This window comes from Rhincodon typus, chromosome 1 (genome assembly GCF_021869965.1).
Source record: "Rhincodon typus isolate 14 chromosome 1, sRhiTyp1.1, whole genome shotgun sequence".
NCBI lineage: Eukaryota > Metazoa > Chordata > Chondrichthyes > Orectolobiformes > Rhincodontidae > Rhincodon > Rhincodon typus.
Window position 1 is genome coordinate 135340447 of NC_063332.1, and position 21448 is coordinate 135361894.

The 21448-nt window shown below is 38.1% G+C and overlaps 1 protein-coding gene across 1 annotated transcript in view; it reads left to right on the top strand.

Moving 5' to 3' along the window:
• Positions 1–688: 688 nt before the first annotated feature.
• Positions 689–21448, top strand: part of LOC109911257 — a 115802-nt gene continuing 95042 nt past the window's right edge. Inside the window, exons 1-2 of the mRNA XM_020510555.2 lie at positions 689–810; positions 9974–10453. Coding sequence (XP_020366144.2) covers positions 753–810; positions 9974–10453 — 538 coding nt within the window. The 5' untranslated portion in view covers positions 689–752. The remainder of the gene's footprint in view (positions 811–9973; positions 10454–21448) is intronic.

Consider the following 21448-nt stretch of genomic DNA (forward strand, 5'->3'; position numbering starts at 1 on the left):
CATACTTGTTACATGTATTTGTTGCAAATACAGTGCAAAGTGTTGTTTAATGAGACCGTTCTCCATCACCAACTTAAAACACTGAAAATAAATCAAGACATAGAATGTAAAGGTCGAAAATAAGGAAATAAAGTTAAGAGTTCAACTTTACAGTCCTTCTTGTTAAATGCTTAGCCATGGGCCTAGATCCAGGCTGTTCCACCCTAATGCTGAGACCAACACCAGAATGAAGCAGTAGGCCAGCCTCGAGTCCCTTTGCCGTGCTGCTGCCACTGGAACAGAGTCACTACTTTTCAGCCTCGTCTTGCCTCTACCCACTTCACTGTTTGCATGAGTCTGCACTTGGCCAATCTCGGCAATGTAAATTCACATATTACTCAAGTTAGGCTTGCTGAGAAGGAAAGAAATTAGTTTGTAAAGTGCCCTTGTGAAATGAAGTTCATTTTGAGACATTTAGCAGTAGTGGAACAAAGATGCAGAATATGTATATCTGAGTGAATATTATGGTATGAGGCTGTGCCCCTCTAGCAGTTAAGATCTTGTTGTGGTTTTCAGTGAACAGCAATGCAGAGCTAATTAACAGCTAGATAACCTTTGCAGTGTTCTGGTTGGCTGTTTTGAGAAAAAAGGAAGTGAGGCAAGCAAGGATAAAGAGGTTAGTCGAAATGATAATGTATTTAAAATTCTTAACAGTGCCTGAAAGCCACATTTTTTGTTTTGTGATTTAAATATCTGTCTACAAAAATATTCCAATGGACAAAATAATTATGGCATATCTGACATTTTTTTCCAAACTGCTCATCGCTACTGGTAAGCTTATTCTCTTTCTTTTAAATACATCTAATTACATTATTATTTCCTTGATATACAATAAAGGAATCCCTGAAGGGATTCTATGAAACTGAACTAGTTTCAATGTTTTAATGTGCAATCTTTGATTATTTGCTACATGTTTTTCCCCTTATTGGTGCTCGCTGTGCAAGCTGATTGTGACTGCATGGCCTTCTGTAGCAGAAGGGTGATTTTGGCTTTCTTTCTAACTTCTGTACCCAGTACTATTCAAGAACCAACCAAATAGTTCTAATTTGTAGCTGACTTCAGGTTTCTTGCATCCATTCAAGTGCATTACTTTGCTCAAATGTTTGGCTTAAAAATGACAAACTAAGAAGGAAGCACCAAAACACAATCATCTTGAATTCATTTAATGACTTGGGCCCTTGAAAGATATTCAAATGTTACTAGCTTTTTCCGCTTTGAATGCCCATAATGGATTAAAGGTGATAAATGGCTTCATAACTGGAGGAAATGTGTTATTCGGTGAAATTTGTAGTTCCAGAGAAAAGTGTGCTGTGAACCAAGATTTGTAACACCTTTTGTGATTTTTTTAAATATCTGAAATCATGGTAGATTCAGTATGCAACTGACATGCATCATTTAAGTTGCAATTTAGTAGCAGCTTCAGGCTTCCCCTTGACTTTTCAGTAGTGGGCCCCTCATTGATGTTATTTTGTGATATACATTTGTAGATGAGGAATTGTGTTCATTTTTGTAAGGACCAGTGCTGGTTAGATTCCAAAATCAAATTATTCTTTTCTAAAGCTGTGAAAGGAGTAATTCTGAGACCCGACCACCAGAGAAGGAGCGTACAGGCGGCTTTTAAATTTGTTAATATGAAGGAGCAATGAGCCCCAGACAGTGGATGCATCTCCTTACTGAAAGCATACATTCATGGTTAACGAAAAGGTGGTTCCTCATCTAGAACTGACATTTATTTCAAAACTATGAGCTTACAGGGTGGCAAAAATTTCTTATCACGCCAATTTCTTCTTTTGGCTAAACTTGAAACTGCCTGAAAATCTCACCAAAAACTCCATGCTATATTGTCAGCTAATGTACATATTATCAACACAACTGTCCAGTAAAGCCTTAATTGCAATTGTTTTCAGATTGTTAATCATTTTACAGTCAGAAATCCTACTCTTAAAGATAACAATTCTGCCACCTCCATCCCTTCCTATCACAAAATGCAATTAATTCAAAGCAATTTGGACTATACCCTTCTTGTGTCTTCAACAAACTAAAGACTGAGATTTTTTTTGAAAATTTCTCTGGAAATGTTTTAACTAAGATTGCCACATTAACACTATTTTAGATGTGGCTCAAATTAGTTGTGACACATACATGATTTGCAGCAGAAAAATGTTATTGCTATGTAATTAAATAGTACTGAAAATTATTTGATTAAACAAAATGAATCTATTTGATCAGGGTCCGGATTAGATTTGCATTAGATATACTGCCAATTGCAGGTGGAAACAATATTTTTCAATATATTTGAGTGATAACCAAGAAGTCTGAGGTTTCTTTTGAACTGCACATCCTGTTTATTTCTTTAAAAACAATCAACGAATGCATGTCTGCAATACAGAGAAAGAAGGCCAAGTACCTGTTTTATTCAGTAGTGAAATACCAATGCTTGTAATAGAATCTAACACATCATGTAAGGCGGTGTTGCACCATTAATGCTTCTTTTACAAAACCCAAAAGCTGCAAAGAATTGTGAGAATCTTCTGTTTACTTTTGCCCTTTATCAATAAATCTATATTTCATTCAGACATGAGCACAGATCTCGTCAGATGCTTTTTGTTTGCAGCCCACAAACCATTTGTCCATTTTCAGTGATGCCTTCTCTGTCAGCTCTGTCCTGTTTAGAATACAAGGTAATACTTGGAAGTGCCTATGCAGAAATAGGCTCCTCAGCTGAACTAGTCCATGTCAGCGTCTAATCTGAAACAAAGGAAAAGAGTCACTGCACTCTGCTTTTTCTCCACAAATGCTGCCAGACCTGCTGAGTTTCTCCAACAGTTTCTGACTTTGTTTCAGATCTTCACCATCTCCTCTTTATTTTATTTTAACATTTAATCTTATCTCTTTTGTCAAAATAAGTTTCCTCATGCTTTTCAGTATAAAATTCCATCTTCTACTTAACCTATCCATTCTGTCAGCCTATCCATGCCTTCTTACAGTCAGTTGATATGACTCTCAACCCTCCAAATTCACGTCATGGACAAAATGGATGTCATGGACAAGTTTACTCTGTACTCCAATATTCAAGTTACTTATATATAAAACAAAAAAAAATTGTGCTAGCATTGACCCTTAGGAAATACCATTGTCTACCATTCTCCAGTCTAAAAACCAATCATTCAACAAAACTCACTGTTTCTCTCTTTAAGCCATTTTTTAGTCCAAGCTGACACTGACCCTGCTTTTCCATAAGCCTTAGTTTTGCTAATCAGCCTTTTATGTGGCTTAGTCAAATTATAGAGATGACATCCAGTGTATTCCCTTCATTAATCTTCTTTGTTATATCACGAAGAATGTAATGAATTAATCAAACACAATCTGTGTTTTATAATTTCTTTTACTGGCTGCTTTTAATTAGCTCAAACCTCTCCAAGTGTATTTCCTATCTTGTTGCTACACTGACCAATCTGCAGTTACTAGAAATATCCTAACAAACTTTCCTGAACAAGTGTGTCACTTATTTTACTTTTCCCCACGATCCAGGGAAAATTGGAAGTTTGTAGAAAGTCTTTTCAAAATTAATTGGCCACTTAGCAACCGGGATGCAAGTATGCGGGAGGTTACAGAGGCACTGATGCAGTAAAGGTGTGCTTCATCTTTTTCTCCAAATAAAGAAAATATCAGAAGGAGAGGGTTTTTGGATTCACCAGTATCGAAACATAGAAAGATAGGAGAGGGAGGAGGCCATTCAGCCCTTTAAGCTTGTTCCGCCATTGTTCATGATCATGGCTGATCGTCCAACTCAATAGCCTAATCCTGTTTTCTTCCCATAACGTTTGATCCCATTTGCCCCAAGTTCTATATCTAGTCACCTCTTGAATACATTCAGTGTTTTGGTGTCAACTACTTCTTGTGGTAATGAATTCCACAGGCTCACCACTCTTTGGGAGAAAAAAGATCTCCTCATCTCTATCCTAAATTGCCTACCCTGAATCCTCATAGTGTGACCCCTGATTCTGGATACATCCACCATCAGGAACATACCCCCTGCACTTACCCTGTCCAGTCCTGTTAGAATTTTGTAAGTCTCTATGAGATCCCCACTCATTCATCTGAATTCTAGTGAAAACAATTCCAACCGAGTCAATCTCTCCTCATACGTCAGACCTGCCATTCCCAGAATCAGCCTGGTAAACCTTCACGTCCAACCTCAAGAGCAAGAGCATCTTTCCTCAAAAAAGGAGACGAAAATTGCACACAATATTCCAGGTGTGGTCTCACCAAGGCCCCGTACAACTGCAACAACATAGGTTTTTGACCAGGCAGGGTTCCATTGACTGAAGACATGTGGCTATGAGGGTATTCTCATCAATGGGGAGCAATGTTGCAAGCAATGTCACTCTATGAATCTTCAGTAATGTGTGACCAAGCCAAGAAGTTCACCTTGGTGAATGCCCGTTATGCTGCAGTATGTACAATATTTATAAACTGTGCTAGATGCTTGGGGGTGTTGCATGTCAAAATTCCTTTTAAACTTTCTTGTTTTTTCTGTCTTTTGATTCACATGGAGAGAAGGGGAGATGGAATTGTTTTCAGTTTACCAGCTCTGGAGATCCCTGGCTTTACTGTTTTTATAGATTTGTAGCAAACTGCATCTCAACCAACTTGAGTCTGTTATCAGACAGCCTTTCTTTAACTCAAATACTTTTGGTACTATTCTGTCTCAAATGTGTCTGCTTCAAAGCTTCAAAAAGTAACATTATATTACACAGCTAAAAATGTGGACCACTTGATTTTCAAGTTGAAAAACTCTCCTGGTATTTCTGCAATATAACAGTCCAACTTCTATTCCAGTTTATAGTTCAAAAAGGAAAAATATATGGTCCCTCACACCGTAGTATAATCATGATGGTGAGGTGGGTATATCAATTTTTAACGCGCTGTCCACTTATTTTTTTGAATAAGTGCAAGCAGGTTCTGATCGCCCCCCTATGCACCCAGGAAAATGGACGAAATCACTTTTTCATCCAATGAGTTCAATAAATTATGGCATTGTTGTCATTACCTGGCTGTTTTAGGAACAAGATCTCCACGGCAGAATAGTGAGCTGACACTGGACGAGTATTAGATGCATATTCAAGCATAATTACACTTCATGAGAGATAGTAAGAACTGCCTATGCTGGAGTCAGAGATAACACAGTGTGGAGCTGGAGGAGCACAGTGGGCCAGGCAGCATCAGAGGAGCAGGAAAGTTGACGTTTCAGGTCTGCACCCTTCTTCAGAATTGGAATCAGTTTCAGGGCTGAAGACATTACCGGAGGGTTGCAGTGGGAGAGAAATCCACTGAGGTCTTTCCGGAGGGAGGAGGTTAATTTATTCAAGGTAGGCATCCCTAGGAGATGCTTCGCAGTGGGGTTACCCATTTCTGAAGAAGGGTCCCAACCCGAAACGTAAACTTTCCTGCTCCTCTGATGCTGTCTGGCATGCTGTGCTCCTCCAGCTCCACACTGTGTTAACTAATTACACTTCATGGATGTTTTTTGCCACTCCCAAGCAATATCTTGCAGCAGCAAAAAAAAGACATCTGGAATTCATCCTTTCCAATGACAGTTAAATAGCATAAAGTGGGTGCAGGAGGCTGATTTCTAACTCCTAGCCAGGAATCCTCCCAACTTTCAGCCTGCCTGGCTTTTATTAGTTGCAAAGCTTTGTACAACATGTTGAAATCATGAATGTTGCTTGTCTAAATGCAAATTTTTATTTTTATTCTTTTATTCCATTTTTGCCAATGTTTCTGATATCCGAAGAGATGGGACCAAAAGAAAGGAAATTCCCATATTAAAAATGTGCTTAACCTTAGCCTTCTTCGCACCAAATATTTAGCTACATACAGGTTGGCTTTGCGATGGAAATAGAGCCTGTAGGCGCTCAGGCCTGGGTCCTGACTGGAAACCTTTATTTTGATTCAGTGTCCTTAACAAGGAGTTAAATTTTCAAAAAAATATCCAGCGTCTGTGACATCCCTGTGCCTGTGGCACTATTAGATAACCAATAAACCTTTTCAAACTTCTTACTATGGTGGGCAGACAAGATGTATTACCAAAGACACAGGCATTACATTCACTGGTAGTGAATATAATGGGTATCAGAGGTCAGGATTTAGGCACCAGTGGAATTAGGAGTGGACATCATCAGCAGCAGAGCAAACGTTAAGGTTTGAATCAAAATACAAATCTGTAACACAGATGTAAAAGCCACATAGTTTTTGCAGGCATTCTTTTCTTTAGTCTGTGTAATTTTAACCATGGTTTTGGTAGATATAGAACTTGTATTACTGTACGCCCAGATATTTGCAATAATCATACTTTCAGCTTGGAATGATAACAGCTCTTTTTGCTTAAATGCTTGCCATGCTGCCTGTGCAAAAGAACTGGTTTAGGCTGGTCCTTTTACATATCACCATGACTCTGTAGTGCAACCATAAATTTGGTTTCCTAGCTAATTACAGGTAATACAGCTGTACATATATACATCACTCTTTCTTTCTTCATATTGTAATATCCCTATCAATGTAATTGAGTCATTACAGCCCTAACTAAAGTAAACTTTCTTTGAATTAAAGATTATCAATCAACAGTTAGAAATAAACTGAAACCCCTCTACAGTATTTCATAGTACATATACTTTTCTAAAAATATTTTTCACTATTATTTAGGTGGCAGGATGTTCCATCCTTATCTTGTTGATTGGGCATTCATTGTTGTCAGTGGTGAGGTGCCATGTTGCACATATGATATGGGTTTTGTTGCTGATGTTGCAGACGTTCCTTCACATTGCTAATGTTTTCTCCCTGGATAGTGATATTTTCAGTGTTGTTGATGGTCTTTTCAGTCTCTGCAGCATAGTTTGAAAATTAATTCTGTTTCTTCCCATTTGCTTATTGATTTCAGTCTCAACGATGATAACCTCTGGGGTTTCAGGTTTAGTTACAAATTTGATGGGCTCCACGCTTGGATAATGCACATGTACAGTTTATCCTCTCAACAACTCAGATTGGAATTTAGCATGTCTATTAAATTACTGATCTCCCCTTTCCTGTGCTTCAGATAGTTGTTGTCTCACTTCTTCTTGGTCTCTTTAGAATGCATTTTACTTGTTAGAGTCGTCTTCTATTTTCTTCCATCCAGCAACTCTGCAGGTGATTTAATGTTAACTTTGAGAGGTATGAATCAAAGTGACAATATGGCAAGGTTTGGGTCTTTCTTTATCTCTCAATCTCACAAAGATTCTTTTAACTGCCTGGAACTATATTTCTAGAAACCCCTTTATCTTTGGTTGATGTAATTATGACGTGATGATGTTGAACCTGTGTGTTCTATTCTGAGGAGCTGTGTGAGCTCCTTAAATTCTCCAGGTGTAAATGAGTGCCATTGTCATTTATTTCAGGAATTTCTTGTTCAGTGAAACATGACTTGTACTGCAGAGATCATTGTTGTGGCTCTCAAACATTTTGTATTCTAGATAAAAGGAAGTTTTGAGTAGTTATGTGGAACTATGATAGACCATTTTTGATTGAGTGTGAATAAATCAGCTCCCATAGTATGCCATGGCGTAGGTGATAAATTACTAGCTATTTTCTCCTCATTCTGCTGTGCATTTGTGAACTTGTGGAATATATGACATGTAGACAACCATTCAGATGCCTGTATAGTACATGGCTGATCTGATTCTCAGTTTACACTTCCTCATTCCCATGTGGCCTTTATGTATCCTCTGGAGAAATCCTTTTTGTATTGTTTTGCAAATGATTTATCCTGGATCTGCCTAACAGAATGTCATCTTCCAGTGAAATAACATCTTCTACAGACCAGCACTACCAAAATACTGGCTGTGTTTGTTGTGTTTCACTCGTGCATCCCTGGATCACTTGCTGAGAAAGTATCAGTAACTTCTTATCTTTGCTACTCTAATCTCTAATTTGACTCCGTTTTGGTGGTGTTACATTCAGATGAATCTCTATACCTATATCTTCAATCTCGTTTCTCCTGTGGCAACACAGTGGCATGGTGGATGGCACGGTGGCTCAGTGGTTAGCACTGCTGCCTCACAGCACCAGGGAACTGGATTCAATTCCACCATCGGGCAACTGTTTGTATGGAGATTGCACATTCTCCCCGTGTCAGCGTGAGTTTCCTCTGGGTGCTCCGGTTTCCTCCCACATTCCAAAGATGTGCAGACTAGGTGGATTAGCTATGCTAACTTGCCTGTAGTGTTCAGGGATGTGTTGATTAGGTGGGTTATAGGGGAATGGGTCTGGATGGGATGCTTTGTGGGTGGTGTGGACTTGTTGGGCCGAAGGGCATGTTTCCACACTGTAGGGATTCTATGTCAATGGAAAAATCTAACAGTGGAGAGTGGGTGTCTCAGGAATAACGTCTGTAATTTTTCTTATTCATTTGTGGTATGTTGGCAAGAGGGCAGCTAGATATGGGCAATAAATGCTGGCTCAGCCAACAACACCCACATTCTGTGAGTGAATTTAAAAATTCACAGCTTCTTGTTGTAGATCTCCTTCAGTGGGCATTGATAAATCTACATAATGAACTTACCTCCATAGAGATATATATGAAACTTCTCTTATTCACACATGACTGCAGAAAGCTCTCTTTTCATGTTGTCATATCTGGTCACAGCCAAGGTTTAGAGCTTTGGATGTGTATGGTGTTGGCTTCCCTGCTTGTACTGGCTATTCCCAGTCCTTTTATAGAAGTATCTGTCTGCGGAATGACACATTTCTTTCTGTCATAATATGACAGACTTGTCTCCTGGCATATTACCTTTTTGGGTTTCTCAAAATCCTTGTTGTGTACTTCCTCAAATAAGTCCAATAAATTGATTGTCATGATTTCTCTTTTACTAAACAATGTTGACTCCACTTGATTATCTTGAATTTTACTATTCCCTGCCATAATATCATAAATAATAGTTTCAAACATCTTTCTTATGACAGATGTTAAGCTAATTGGTTCATTGTTTCCTGCTCTCTGTCTCTGTCCCTTTTTGAAGGAACGAGTTGCATTTGCTATCTCCTCCAATCTAGAGAATTTCATTAGCTAATTATTTTAAGACTCTCGATTAAGTCCATCAAGATCCAGGGACTTATAAACCCATAAGTCCAGCATCTTATTCAGTACCACCTCCCCAGTGATTATAATTTTCTTGAATTCCTTCCTCCCTTCCATTTGTTGGTTGATAACTAATTGCGAGATGTTTCTTTTAATCTCAAGAGTAAAGAATGATGCAAAATACCTGTTCAATTAATCAGACTTCTCTCTATTTTTCTCTATTAATTCCCCTGACTCATTTTCCATCAGACCGAAGTTCACTTTATAAACTTTTCTTTTTGAAATATTTGTAGAAACTCAGTAGGTCTGGCAGCAGCTATCGAGCGAAAGCAGAGTTAATGTTTAGGGTCCAGTGACCCTGCTGAGTTTCTCCAGCAATTTCTGTTTTCATTTGAAATAAATGAGAGTTAACATTCACTTTAGTGGTCATTCATTAGTGGACAATGAATTGCTGTTCTATTGCAGGAAGTTGTTTTAATAGAGGGCATCACAAGCCCAATCAGTCCTCACCCAGTGTCTATGTATATGCACATGTTGGCAGGAGTTACTTGATAACATTTTAACAACCCAAGGTCAATTCTAGTTGCCAGATTCATGGCCCAGTTAAAATCAGCTCTTGTAGCATGGACTAGGAAGTGGCATTGGTCTGAATGGCTCAGTCTCAGCATGTAGGGTCTGTTTCCGTGCTGTATGATTCTGTGACTCTATATGGTATATGTATGTAATTGGTAATCAGGCCAGGTCATAGCAGAAATTGTATAGTCAGTCTGAAGAGCTATTCCAATAAATGGCATACTAATTATTTTTCTTTTATTAAAGGTATCCTGGAAGTTGTAACTGATGGTGAAGCCACAATTGCAAATCAAACAAATATAACAGAGATTTTTCATTCTGCTTCAACATTTGATCCTGAAACTAATTTCAGCACTGGTTCACCCAATGGAGAGAATTCGAAGACTAATGTAACAGTGGATCTTGGAATTACGAAAACTTCTGACATCCGTGCTTCTTTAACTACTGAAATATATAGTAATCTAAATACTAGTGACAATCAAAGTCTTAATCAAACAGAAGAAAATGGTAACAGCTCCTTCCCAGATAACAGCTCCAGTGCCAGAACCACAGCCCTAATTATCTCAACAGAGTCACAAAAAGTACCAACAAGTCAGATGTCAGACATAGAGGTGTCTTCAACTGCCACCATTACTTCAATTACCAGCACTTCAGGTTTCAAAGTGAGCAGCACACTTTCACCTTATAGCTCTTCAGTAGTTCCTGTTGGAGCAGCAAACACTTTGAGTAAGTCTTTTCCACATTGTATCAATTAATGTTACACCTAATGAGGAATGATTATAGATCTGTTAAAAGAAAACCAATGAATGGAAATTAAATCTAAAACAAAAATGAGTCTGAATGGAATTTTGTGTTGCAATTCCAGAAAGGTTGTCAAATTGAATGTTATCCACCCATATAGATTATTACGATTGGTCAATGGGGGAAGATGAACAGAAGCAGTTTGTATGCAACTTCATAATTATGCAATATTCTATGAGTGATACATATTTTTTGCTGCTAAACTTAGGCCCCACCTATTACAGCATTGCAGAACATAGTCATGTTAATATACCTTAAAGGGGTTGCTGAAAGATGTTGAAACATTTTTGTGGCTATGATAAGCATAACAGTGCCTTCCTGTGATGCTGAAGCAATGTTCCAACCTGCTTACTCACTTTCCACTGCTGCCTACCACACATTGGTCTGATTTTCCCCTTGAATTTGGAATTGTGAGCCAACTCCAGCAATGGGCACTGAGTTTTCTTCCTCCCAGTTGTGGATCATGCTGCAAAGGCACAGGCAGCTTACATGTCCAATCAAATTGAAACCTGACCATCAAAAGAGTTTGGCCTCTTTGTGGGGACATTAACCAAGCATCTTAGTTTTTCTTCCCACCACATCTTACATCAAAATCACCAATCCTCAAACAAATTCTTCATCACGTAATTCTGAAAGTATAAACAAAACATACAGAGGAGCTAAGTCCATGCTGTCACTGACATCTGTTGGTGTTGGATTTCAATGGAGGTTCTCCATAAATTTAATGGAAAAACAGCAAGCATCAAAAAACAGCATGAACACTGTTCCAGGGGACTTCCACTGATCTTTCATTAAGGTAATGATGGATGGTCAAGAGAAATTCCTATGTAAACGCAAAACCTAGTATTCAAGGGTACCTCACTGGTGGGCAGTAAACTAGGATCATTCTTCAAACACTGAAATTTGTAATTTCTATTGGTTTCAAGAGCTTCTGACAAATTTTGAATTAATATAGAAACATAGAAAATAGGACCAGAAGTCAGCTATTCAGCCCATCGAACCTGCTGCACCATTTAATACGATCATGCCAGTACTCTATCTCTACGCGACAGTCCTGCTCTCTCCCAATATCCCTTGATGCATTTCGGCTCAAGAATTCTATTTCTTTTTTATTTATTTTGACTTTACCTGCACAGCCTTATGTGGCCCAGATGTCCACAGGTTCACCACATGCACAGTAAAGACATTTCTCTTCGTCTCATATAATTAGTGGGATAACAGGTCAGACTTGCTTTGAATGTTTTATGGACCATCAATTAAATCAAAGCTGACCCTGATAGGGTACAGAAGATGTCATAATCCAATTTGACCTTGTTTTTAAAGGTATCAAACTGACACATGAATGTTTTTGATTATTAGAAAGAAAATAATGTCCAAGACTCAAGATATACTGTAGGTTCAGCGTAAGTGCCGGACTTGGTACAAATCTGTCACCAAACATACAGTGTTATCTACTTCACAGGAATCATGATTTAAAATGTTCTTTTCAAAAGTTTTAAAAAAGCCAAGGTGGATTGCTGCTAATTCCTTACGGCAGAAAAGAGCTTTCTATTCTGTCAATTGTTAAAAGTTACATCAACAGCAAAGGCTGGAAATCAGCACTTTGTCTGGACTGATTACACATGCAATGGAGCTCTGTTTTCTCTCATTCAACACCAGTGCAACTGGACCATATAAACATGGTGCCTCACTCAAATTACTATGAAAAATGTAATTGGTCTGTAGTAGTGAAATCAGAGCTTTAAAGAAAAGCAAAACCTTAAATTTTATGCTCACGTACCATTTTAGGAATTTTTTTTTGTTTTAAGACACTGGTTACATTTTGTAACCACATTACTTCAATCTAAATCATGTAGGGTAACAGATACTATGTGATAAAATTTAACAGATTAAAAGCTTTGCTGTACTAATAGACAAAAGATGAATGTATCATAAGTCATATGAATATATCAATGCATTTAAAATCACTTGACTTCAGATCATATTGTGTTCTATGCCAAATAATTAGTGTTGAAATGCTATACCACAGAGGAATGAAGAAAATATTAAGGAAAAGCCAAACCAAAAATGTTCCCAGCAAATTGTAAGCTGAACTGTACTGAATTAAATTGATGTAATGCACATAAATCTACGCACAAAGAGAAAAAATGTGATTTAATTGAACAGAATTGTTTCATATTGTGCATTGAGTACTTTACCCGATATTTGTTTTGATTTGGTATCCAGTGCCTTAGCAGCAACACATCATCAGTAAGTTGTCATTACATTGACAGAACTGTCTCAGACACATCTAAATTGATGACAGTTCCCACCAGCATGGAACTGTACTTAAGACCTGCAGATACACATGCTTGAATTGTGATCTCATGTTGAAATGCTCTAACAGTTGCCCAGTATGATCTCATGTTCTTTTGAGTGTAGGTCTCCTTCTCTGTGAAACACTGGGCATTGCATTCTTGCTGTTGCGAGATTATTGACTACAAGACTATTCTGGTCCAGCAAATGTACCCATGTTTTTCTTCCTCAGCCCATATCTTTAAATGTAGTCCTCTAACCTAGCACCTCCCAGCCACCTTCTCCCAATAACCAAGTCCTTCTGTGACTTTCATATGTTTCTTCTGTGAAATTGAAGGACAAGCTGAGCTTTCTCCTGCATTATTGGCCAAAGTATTCCAGGTGCTGGTAAAGCAAAATGCAAAGTAAACAAAATAGAAAACTTATGATTAATGTCTACCAAATTGTGTTTTGATTAGTACATTTTTTCCATTGCCTTGGTCTGCATAATGAAAATACCATAGAAGGAATCATCACATATTTCAGTTGAATTATACACTTTATGTATAATTACACTTACACTGGCATGTTTAAAAATCACTGCAATTAAAATTATATCTTGTTAAAATAAAGAGTTTGTAAATTCCCCTTGATTGCTGGACACAACAGAAAATATTTATCTTCTTTAATGTTCTAATAATTAGAATTAAATCAACCCATCTTATCTGATGACATTCATACCAGTTATAGGTGCTGGTCAAATAACCACTCAAGGAGCTATTTACTTAAGGTATGGCTTATTTGACCGTCCATAATCTTAAGTCTAATCAAGTACAGTCAGAACTTGTCATTTCTCATTAAATCTTGAACTGGACTTAGCCATTCCTAACTTCTAATTTCCAGCAGGAATCCAACAGCACAATTTGGAAAAAAACGCTTTCAATTCTCTACCACTCCCCACCTTACCCCATCCCTCATTATTAGTAGCAAACATGGGAGAGAACATGCCTGTGCTTTGAGGAATGGCTCTGCATTAATTCTATCCTTTTGACTTGTGGGGACATCTTTTCTCTGATTGTTCACTCCCAGCGTGGGATTTATCCTTTGAGTTTTGGGACTTTCAGGAGCAAGTTTGCTCCCTACTCCTATCCCAAACCTTACTCCCATGTAACTTGAGTTTTGAGTGGAATGCTTTATTTCACCAACTAGCAAGTAGAATACCAATTTTAGCATACACAGATTACTTGTGATGGAAGCTAGAGTCTTTAAATGCAACAAAAATTGTGGTGGCATTCTTTGTCATTGCTATTTGAGATGTTTTTGTCAATGAGTGGAAGTATTCTCAGATTAATTAAAAGGACAGAACTGAATAAAGCTTCTGGGGAAGCAGCCTCAATTGACTATAGAAATTCAGCAAAACCATCATCATCAGGTGAGAAGATCATCATCAGCAGCTACAAGCAGGTTTTCAGATGGAGCATCATGGCCATATCAGGGAAAGTCTACATTGATTGGACACAAGAACAGAGCAGATAAGAACATATGGAAAAGGAGCAGAAGTACGCCTACTCAAACCTCCTCAAACCTGCTGTAATTTGGTATGATCGTTGTTGATCTTCTGCCTCAACTTCACTTGACCTCCCACTCCCCAAATACATGATTCACTGAGAGATGAAAGCTCAATTTCTTTTTACAGCTTTATATACACTCAACGATAGAGCATCCACAACTCTCTTCGGTATGCAATTCCAAGGATCCTTAATCCTCTCAGTGAAACCAATGTTTCCTCATTTTATTCCTAAATTCCCTTTATCCTGAAACTCTGTTGCTATGTTCTAGATTCCCCAGCCAGTAGAAACTATTTCTCAGTTTCTACAGTCTCCAGCCCCTAAAACATCCTGTATGAGTCGATAAAACCAACTCTCATTCCCAGAAGACATAGAATTAATTTTTTCAACCTTCCTTCATAGAATAGCTTTTCATCCCAGGAACCAATCAAGTAAATACTGCCTTCAAGGCAGTTATATCCTCATTAGATATGGATATTAAAATTCCACACAGTCCTCCAATATCACTGAAGCTGGGTACAACTGTGGCAAGACATTGTTATCCTTACTTTCCTTGCAATGAAGGCCACGTTATTTTCATTCCTAATTGTTTGCTGTACTTGCATGCCATCTTTTTGTTTTTCCTACATTAGTACACTCAATGTCTCTGAACATTAACAATTAGTAGTGTCATGATTTTTAAAACATTTTTTTTCATTCTTGCCATCAAAGTGAATAACTTCTTCTCGCTCATAGGCAGAACTTCAGCCTTTAGAGAGGCAGTAATAATTTTGCCTTCTGAAATCAACTCCATGAGAGAGAGTGCAACATGATCAGGGTTAGAAAAGACAACCTCTGGAAGTAGCTGTATGAGAGAAAACATCGAAGATCAAATTTCTGTGCAGAGCTGTCAGTACTGCGCTAATGAAGAGACCCAGAGGAATAAGGGTCAGTCATAAACATTCAGGTCATCTGAGATGGTGCAACAGAGAGTCTTCTAAGATAGTACAACACAGCTTGATTCTGAAAGTCAGAGTGAGAACATTCGGAGAGATAGTATCAGATACAAGAATGTGTCAGTGGGATTTTGACTTATTGTTTATATGTAGACCTTACTCTGCTTGGAGTCTTACTTAACCATCTTGATCAAATATGAAGTTGCTGGGGTTTAACTTGAAAAAGAAGCTCAAGAGGAGAATATTGTAATACTCATGCAAAATGTTCTTTTACATTAAAGAGAAATTGGTACTGATGTCATTTGATTTTCATTATGAATGAAATAAGATGGTACTTGATTTGGCCAATGTCAGTTGGCCATGAATTAAATGGTTTTGTTATTGCATCATTGCTGCTAATTTTGCTTGGGGATAGTCCCTGTACTCTTATTTTTCAGATGATGTGAGTTATCTAAATTACGTCTATGTGTAAAATTAATCTGAAATGTGATTACATGCGTTCTATGTAATGAAGTTTTATTTGACACTGATGATGGTCATGATGATTGTGGTGTTCCCTTGTTACAATAACAATCACACAATGTTATGTTATTCTCAGTTGTGAACTTGATGAGCCGTAGATTGTGGAATGGTTGTCTGCACGGCTCACTCTCAAGTGAAAATAATGGTCATAGTCAAACACTAATATATTTATTCAGAACTGTTGACATATAGATCTGCCACAGATAAACCTCACTCTGACCTGACTCATAGTTAAAATAAAACTTGCTTTGTGAGTTTATATCTGCTAACAGGATGATACTGCAGACTTATACGTGTCTGCCAAAAGTAAGCTGTACTGTAATGAAAATAAGTAAAAGAAAAACTGCTCATCTTTCTGAAAAGTGAATTAAAATTACTAACATTAAGAAGAGACTGCTGGCACCAGCTACCTAGATTTCTTCTCTTTTCAAAATACAGGATAATTTTCTTGTATTTTTCATTCATCAAATTACTTGAAATTTCAGACCCATCTTAAACTGTAGATCCGCAATTCATCACAAACAGCTCACAAAAATAATGCAATTTTGAGAGTTGCTACCAACCTACAAAAAGGACTCAACAATTTGGGTCTTAAGCTGACATACATTGCGCTGCTAAGAACAGTTATATTACTCAAAGTACTCTTAATTTCTGTGAAAGGTTTTAGTCTGTCATTTTTACCCTTCTTAGATCAAGGCTCACATGACTGTTACAGTACAATTTTTGTGTACTCTGCCAGGAATAATTGATTTTCTGTCATGAAGGCACTTGAGATTACTTTATGAATGGATGCATAGTGCGGAAAAGAAATAGATTTTAAGTTAGGTCAATTAACTTTACCACTCACATTGGATTAGTTTATATGACACTCAAGTAATGAATTTTCTCAGTTTCTCCTGCTCTGCTGTTATCAATCGAGAAAAGGGTTTTCTGTTTATGTTGAGGTGGCAGAGTAGGAAAGTCCCTGAGAAAATTCACCCATTTACATTTCAAAACGATTTTCTTCCTTGCTTCTTTCCTTGGGTATTTTTCAACCACATTTCATCACTTGAATGGTCAACAGCTCTCAGGCTTCCTCAGGTACAACTGCAAATTATTTGGATACTCATTTAAGACAACTCATTTTTTTTCTCTAGAATTGTTTACATACACTATTTAAATTTAACATATGAGCAATCATTGCATTAAAGCAAATCCACCCTAATACCACCCACAGTGTTAACCACAAGGTCATTACTTTTATTCATTTTTCAAAATAAATAATCACTGAATAAACAAATTGCCCCATATACATGAAAGCTTTGTAGCTGAATCAAGACTTTAGTCATTTGATAACACTATTATTTGAACCAGCCAATTGTCTCCAAACATGGACGGAGGATGCTGTGCAGCATTATGTAAGAATACAGTTGTTATAATCTTACCAGAACATAGGGTTGCTCTCTCATTGGAGGGAGACTACTTGTGGAGTTTAACCTAATGGTTACAACACCTTCAGTGTGGAGAGAGATTGAGAAGTGGAATCCTCCATGGTAACCTTAGCTGGTGTTGGAACCAAACCCCTGCTCTTGGCATCAATAACTAGCTGTCCAGCCAACTGAGCTAAACCAACCCACATGCAAACAGACAGACAAGACATGTGGACTTAAAAAAAAGAAGCAGAATTAGCCCATGCGCCCCCTCAAGCTTGCTCCACTATTGAGTATAATAAATTTGATTTGATTTGATTTATTATTGTCACACGTACTGAGATACAGTGAAAAGTATTGTTTTGCATGCTATCCATGCAAATCACAATTAGATAAGTACATCAGTGTAATAAAACAGAATGCAAAATATAGTATTACAGCTACAGAGAAAGTGCAGAGAAAGATCAACTTTAATATATGAGAGGTCCATTCACTAGTCTGATAACAACGGGGAAGAAGCTATTCTTAAATCGGTTGGTATTTGTTTGCAAACTTTTGTATCTTCTGCCTGCCATAAGAGGGTGGAAAAGAGCTTAACTGGTGTGAGAAGGGTTTTTCATTATGTTGGCTCCTTTCTCGAGGCAGTGGGAAGTATGGAAGGAGTCATTGGATGGAAGGCTGGTTTACCTGATGGACTGGGCTATGTTCACAATTCTGTAATGTATTGTGGTCTTGGGCAGAGCAGTGTTTTTTTATTCATTCCAAATGAATGAGGCAATGAGGGGTTTTGCTGGCTAGGCAGCATTTATTCCCCAAGTCTAATTGCCTAGAGGATAGTTCAGAGTCAACCACATTGCTGTGTGTCTGGAGTCACATATAGGCCAGACCAGGTAAGGATGGCAGTTTCCTTCCCTAAAGGGCATTAGTGAACCAGGTGGGTTTTTCTGACAATCAACAATGGATTCATGTCATCATTAGACTCTTAATTCCAGATATTTATTGAATTCAAATTCCACCATCCATACCAAGCTGTGATGTATCAGAATACGATCAATCAGATCCCCCCTCAACCTTCTCTCCTCCAAAGAAAACAACCTGAGCTTATCTAGCCTCTTTTCACAGCTGAACTGCTAGATTCAGACAACACCCTCCAATGCAATCACATCCTTTCTGTAGTATGGTGACCAGCTGTGGCCTAAGCAAAATTCTGTACACCTCCAACATGACCTCTCCATTCTTATAATCAAAGTGTATTACTTCACAATTCCTCAGATTCCATTTTATTTTCACTTTGTATCCCTTTCTCCAAATCTATCTATATTTCCTTGCAGCCCCGTTGCATCCTTCTCGTAGCTTTGTATCATCATCAAATTTGGATACATTATTCTCTGTCTCTGTTAGCCATTAATTTGGAATGCAGGTGGCTGAGACTCCAGCTCTTTTCAATCATCATTAAGAGGCCACCCCTTTATCTGTGGCATTCTCTCACCATTATTTAACATTATGACCCAGATTATGGGGTGAATATTGAGTGAACAGTGTCATTTTCTTTTCAACTTTCTATGGATCTTTGAGAGGGTGATTGACACTGTCCTCAGTGGCAAAGAATGAGAGACCTGAAGGCTGTATTGCCTGTCCCATGACATGCTCAGGGCTAGAGAGGAAGTTATAGTGTGAGGATAAGGATCCAGTCATCATAGAATTAACGACACAGACAAAGCAAAGAAAGATCTTCTGCATAGTTTGTGAGAAATCAAGAACCAAGTTTTCTTTTGTTATAAATTAATTTTACCTCAGTGCATGATACAACTTTAGTATAGTTTGAAGAAATAGGAGGCCCCTTTGGAAAAGTCAAAATTTGGTCAGCACTGAATCAGATTATGAAGGTCAAGTATGGTCAAAGAGCTTCCATCCAGTTGTCACATGGCAGTCAGGTATAAGGTGCATGCAAATTTGCATTGATTTCTTCTCAAAGATATTTACATCATTAAAGCAAAATATTCCTGTGCAGTTGGCCAATGTTCTACAATAAATAATTTACTAATTTTCTCTTAAAACACTTGAAGTATTTGAGAAGACTAACCTGGTGCAGTTTTATTAATACAGCTGAAAATTTATTTATCACAAAATTTGATATTTTTAATATAATAGTCTTGACCATCATCTCTGAGTAAATTCAGCACATCTTAATACAAGACCTTCTTGTGATGATCAGAAATGTGCAGGTTGGAATACAATTCCAGCCAATTTGAGTGTGCCAGCTCAACCAGTTATTATTAATAAATGCATCTCACCACTGTTACCCAGATCTACATTGGACTATGAAACAGAGCTGCATTAAATTACACAGATCACAGATTTTGGTCCTCATTTTGTACATATGCTAATAATCTGGAGGATTTCCTGCTTTGTATATATGCTGTGGTTAAAAAGGCAGATAGTCAGCTTAAGACTTTTTTAACCTTGGTTCTTTTGCCTGAACCTCCTTGATTCTTTGGACAGTTCATGCCCCTTAATGCAGGAAATGTCTTAAATTTAGTTGAGCACCCATTCATAGTGATATCAGCAACAACTAGGAACTAGACTGAGACTGCAAAATGTTGCAAACCTTTGGAATTTTCTACATTTGAGGGTTGTGAATATGTTGAAAATAGTTAAAGCAGAGATAAGCTGGAGTTTTGTCTCTTGGGCATTTGAGGGATATTATGAGCAAGTGGGAAAGTGAAATTGAAGCCAAAGCTCAATCATGATCATACTGAATGGTGGATCTGCCTTGATGGACTGTAGGATTTCCTGAAGCTCCTGTTATGCACTTAAATTTTTCTTTACTTGTGTTATGCAGGAGCAAAGTTTGTTTTCTTAATAGGTTTTTGAGGCTTGGATTTGATTTGATTTGATTTATTTTTATCCCATGTACTTAAGTACAGTGAAAAGTTTTGTTCTGTGTGCAGTATCGGCAGATCATAACATACAACAACATACAGATCATAGTGTGATTTAACAGGGTGAGGCATACAGAGTTACAGTGCACAGGAGGTGCACAAAAGCAAAATCAACATTAGATTTGAAATCTGAGACGTCCATTCAGTAGTCTAATAACAGCAGGGAAGAAGCTGTTCTTGAACCTTTTGATACGTGTGTTTAAGCTTTTGTATCTTCTGCCTAAAGGAAGAGGTTGGAAGAGATTGTAACTGGGGTGGGTAGGATCGCCGATAATGTTGGCTGCTTTTCCGCAGTATTAAGAAATGTAGATGGAGTCAATGGACGGGAGGTTGGCTTGTGTGATGGTCTGGGCTGTGTTCGCAACTATCTGTGGTTTCTTCCAGTCCTGGAAGTTGCCATACCAGGCCACAATGCACCCAGACAGAATGCTTTTTGTGGTGAATCTGTAAAAGTTAGTGAGGGTCCTTATGGACACGCTGAATTTCCTTAGCCTCTTGAAAGAGAAGAGGCGTTGTTTTGCCTTCTTGACATCTATGTGAGTGGTCCAGGACAGATTGCTGGTTATAGTCACTCCCAAGAACTTGACGCTTTCGACCCTCTCCACTTCAGCTCCATTGATGTGGATTGGGGCCTGTCTTCCTCCTTTGTTCCTGTAGTCGATGATCAACTGTTTAGTTTTGCTGACATTGAGGGAAAGGTTGTTATCTTTGCACAATGACACCAAGCATTCTATCTCCTTCCTGTATTCTGTCTTGTCATTATTCGATATCCGGCCTACAATGGTGGTATCGTTAGTGAACTTGTACATGTGTTTGGATGAAATTTGGCCACACAGTCATGGGTGTACGGGGAGTACAGTAGGGGGCTGAGTATGCATCCTTGTGGGGCACCGATGTTGACGATTATCATGGAGGAGGTGCTGTTATCTATCTTCACTGATTGCGGTCTATAGGTCAGGAAGCTAAGGATCCAGTCGCAGAGGACAAAACTGAGATCTAGGTCTCAGAGTTTAGAGATTAGTTTGTTTGGGATTATAGTATTGAAGGCGGAATTGTCATCAATGAGTAGGAGCTTGTCATAGGTATCCTTATTATCCAGATGTTCCAGGGATGAATGAAGGGCTAGGGAAATGGTGTCTGCCCTGGACTGTTGCTCAAGTAGGTAAATTGCAAGGTATCAAGGCAGGCTGGGAGGCCAGAGTTGAGGTGGGCCATGCTAGCCTCTCAAAGCACTTCATAATTATGGATGTCTACACAAGGTGGTAGTCAT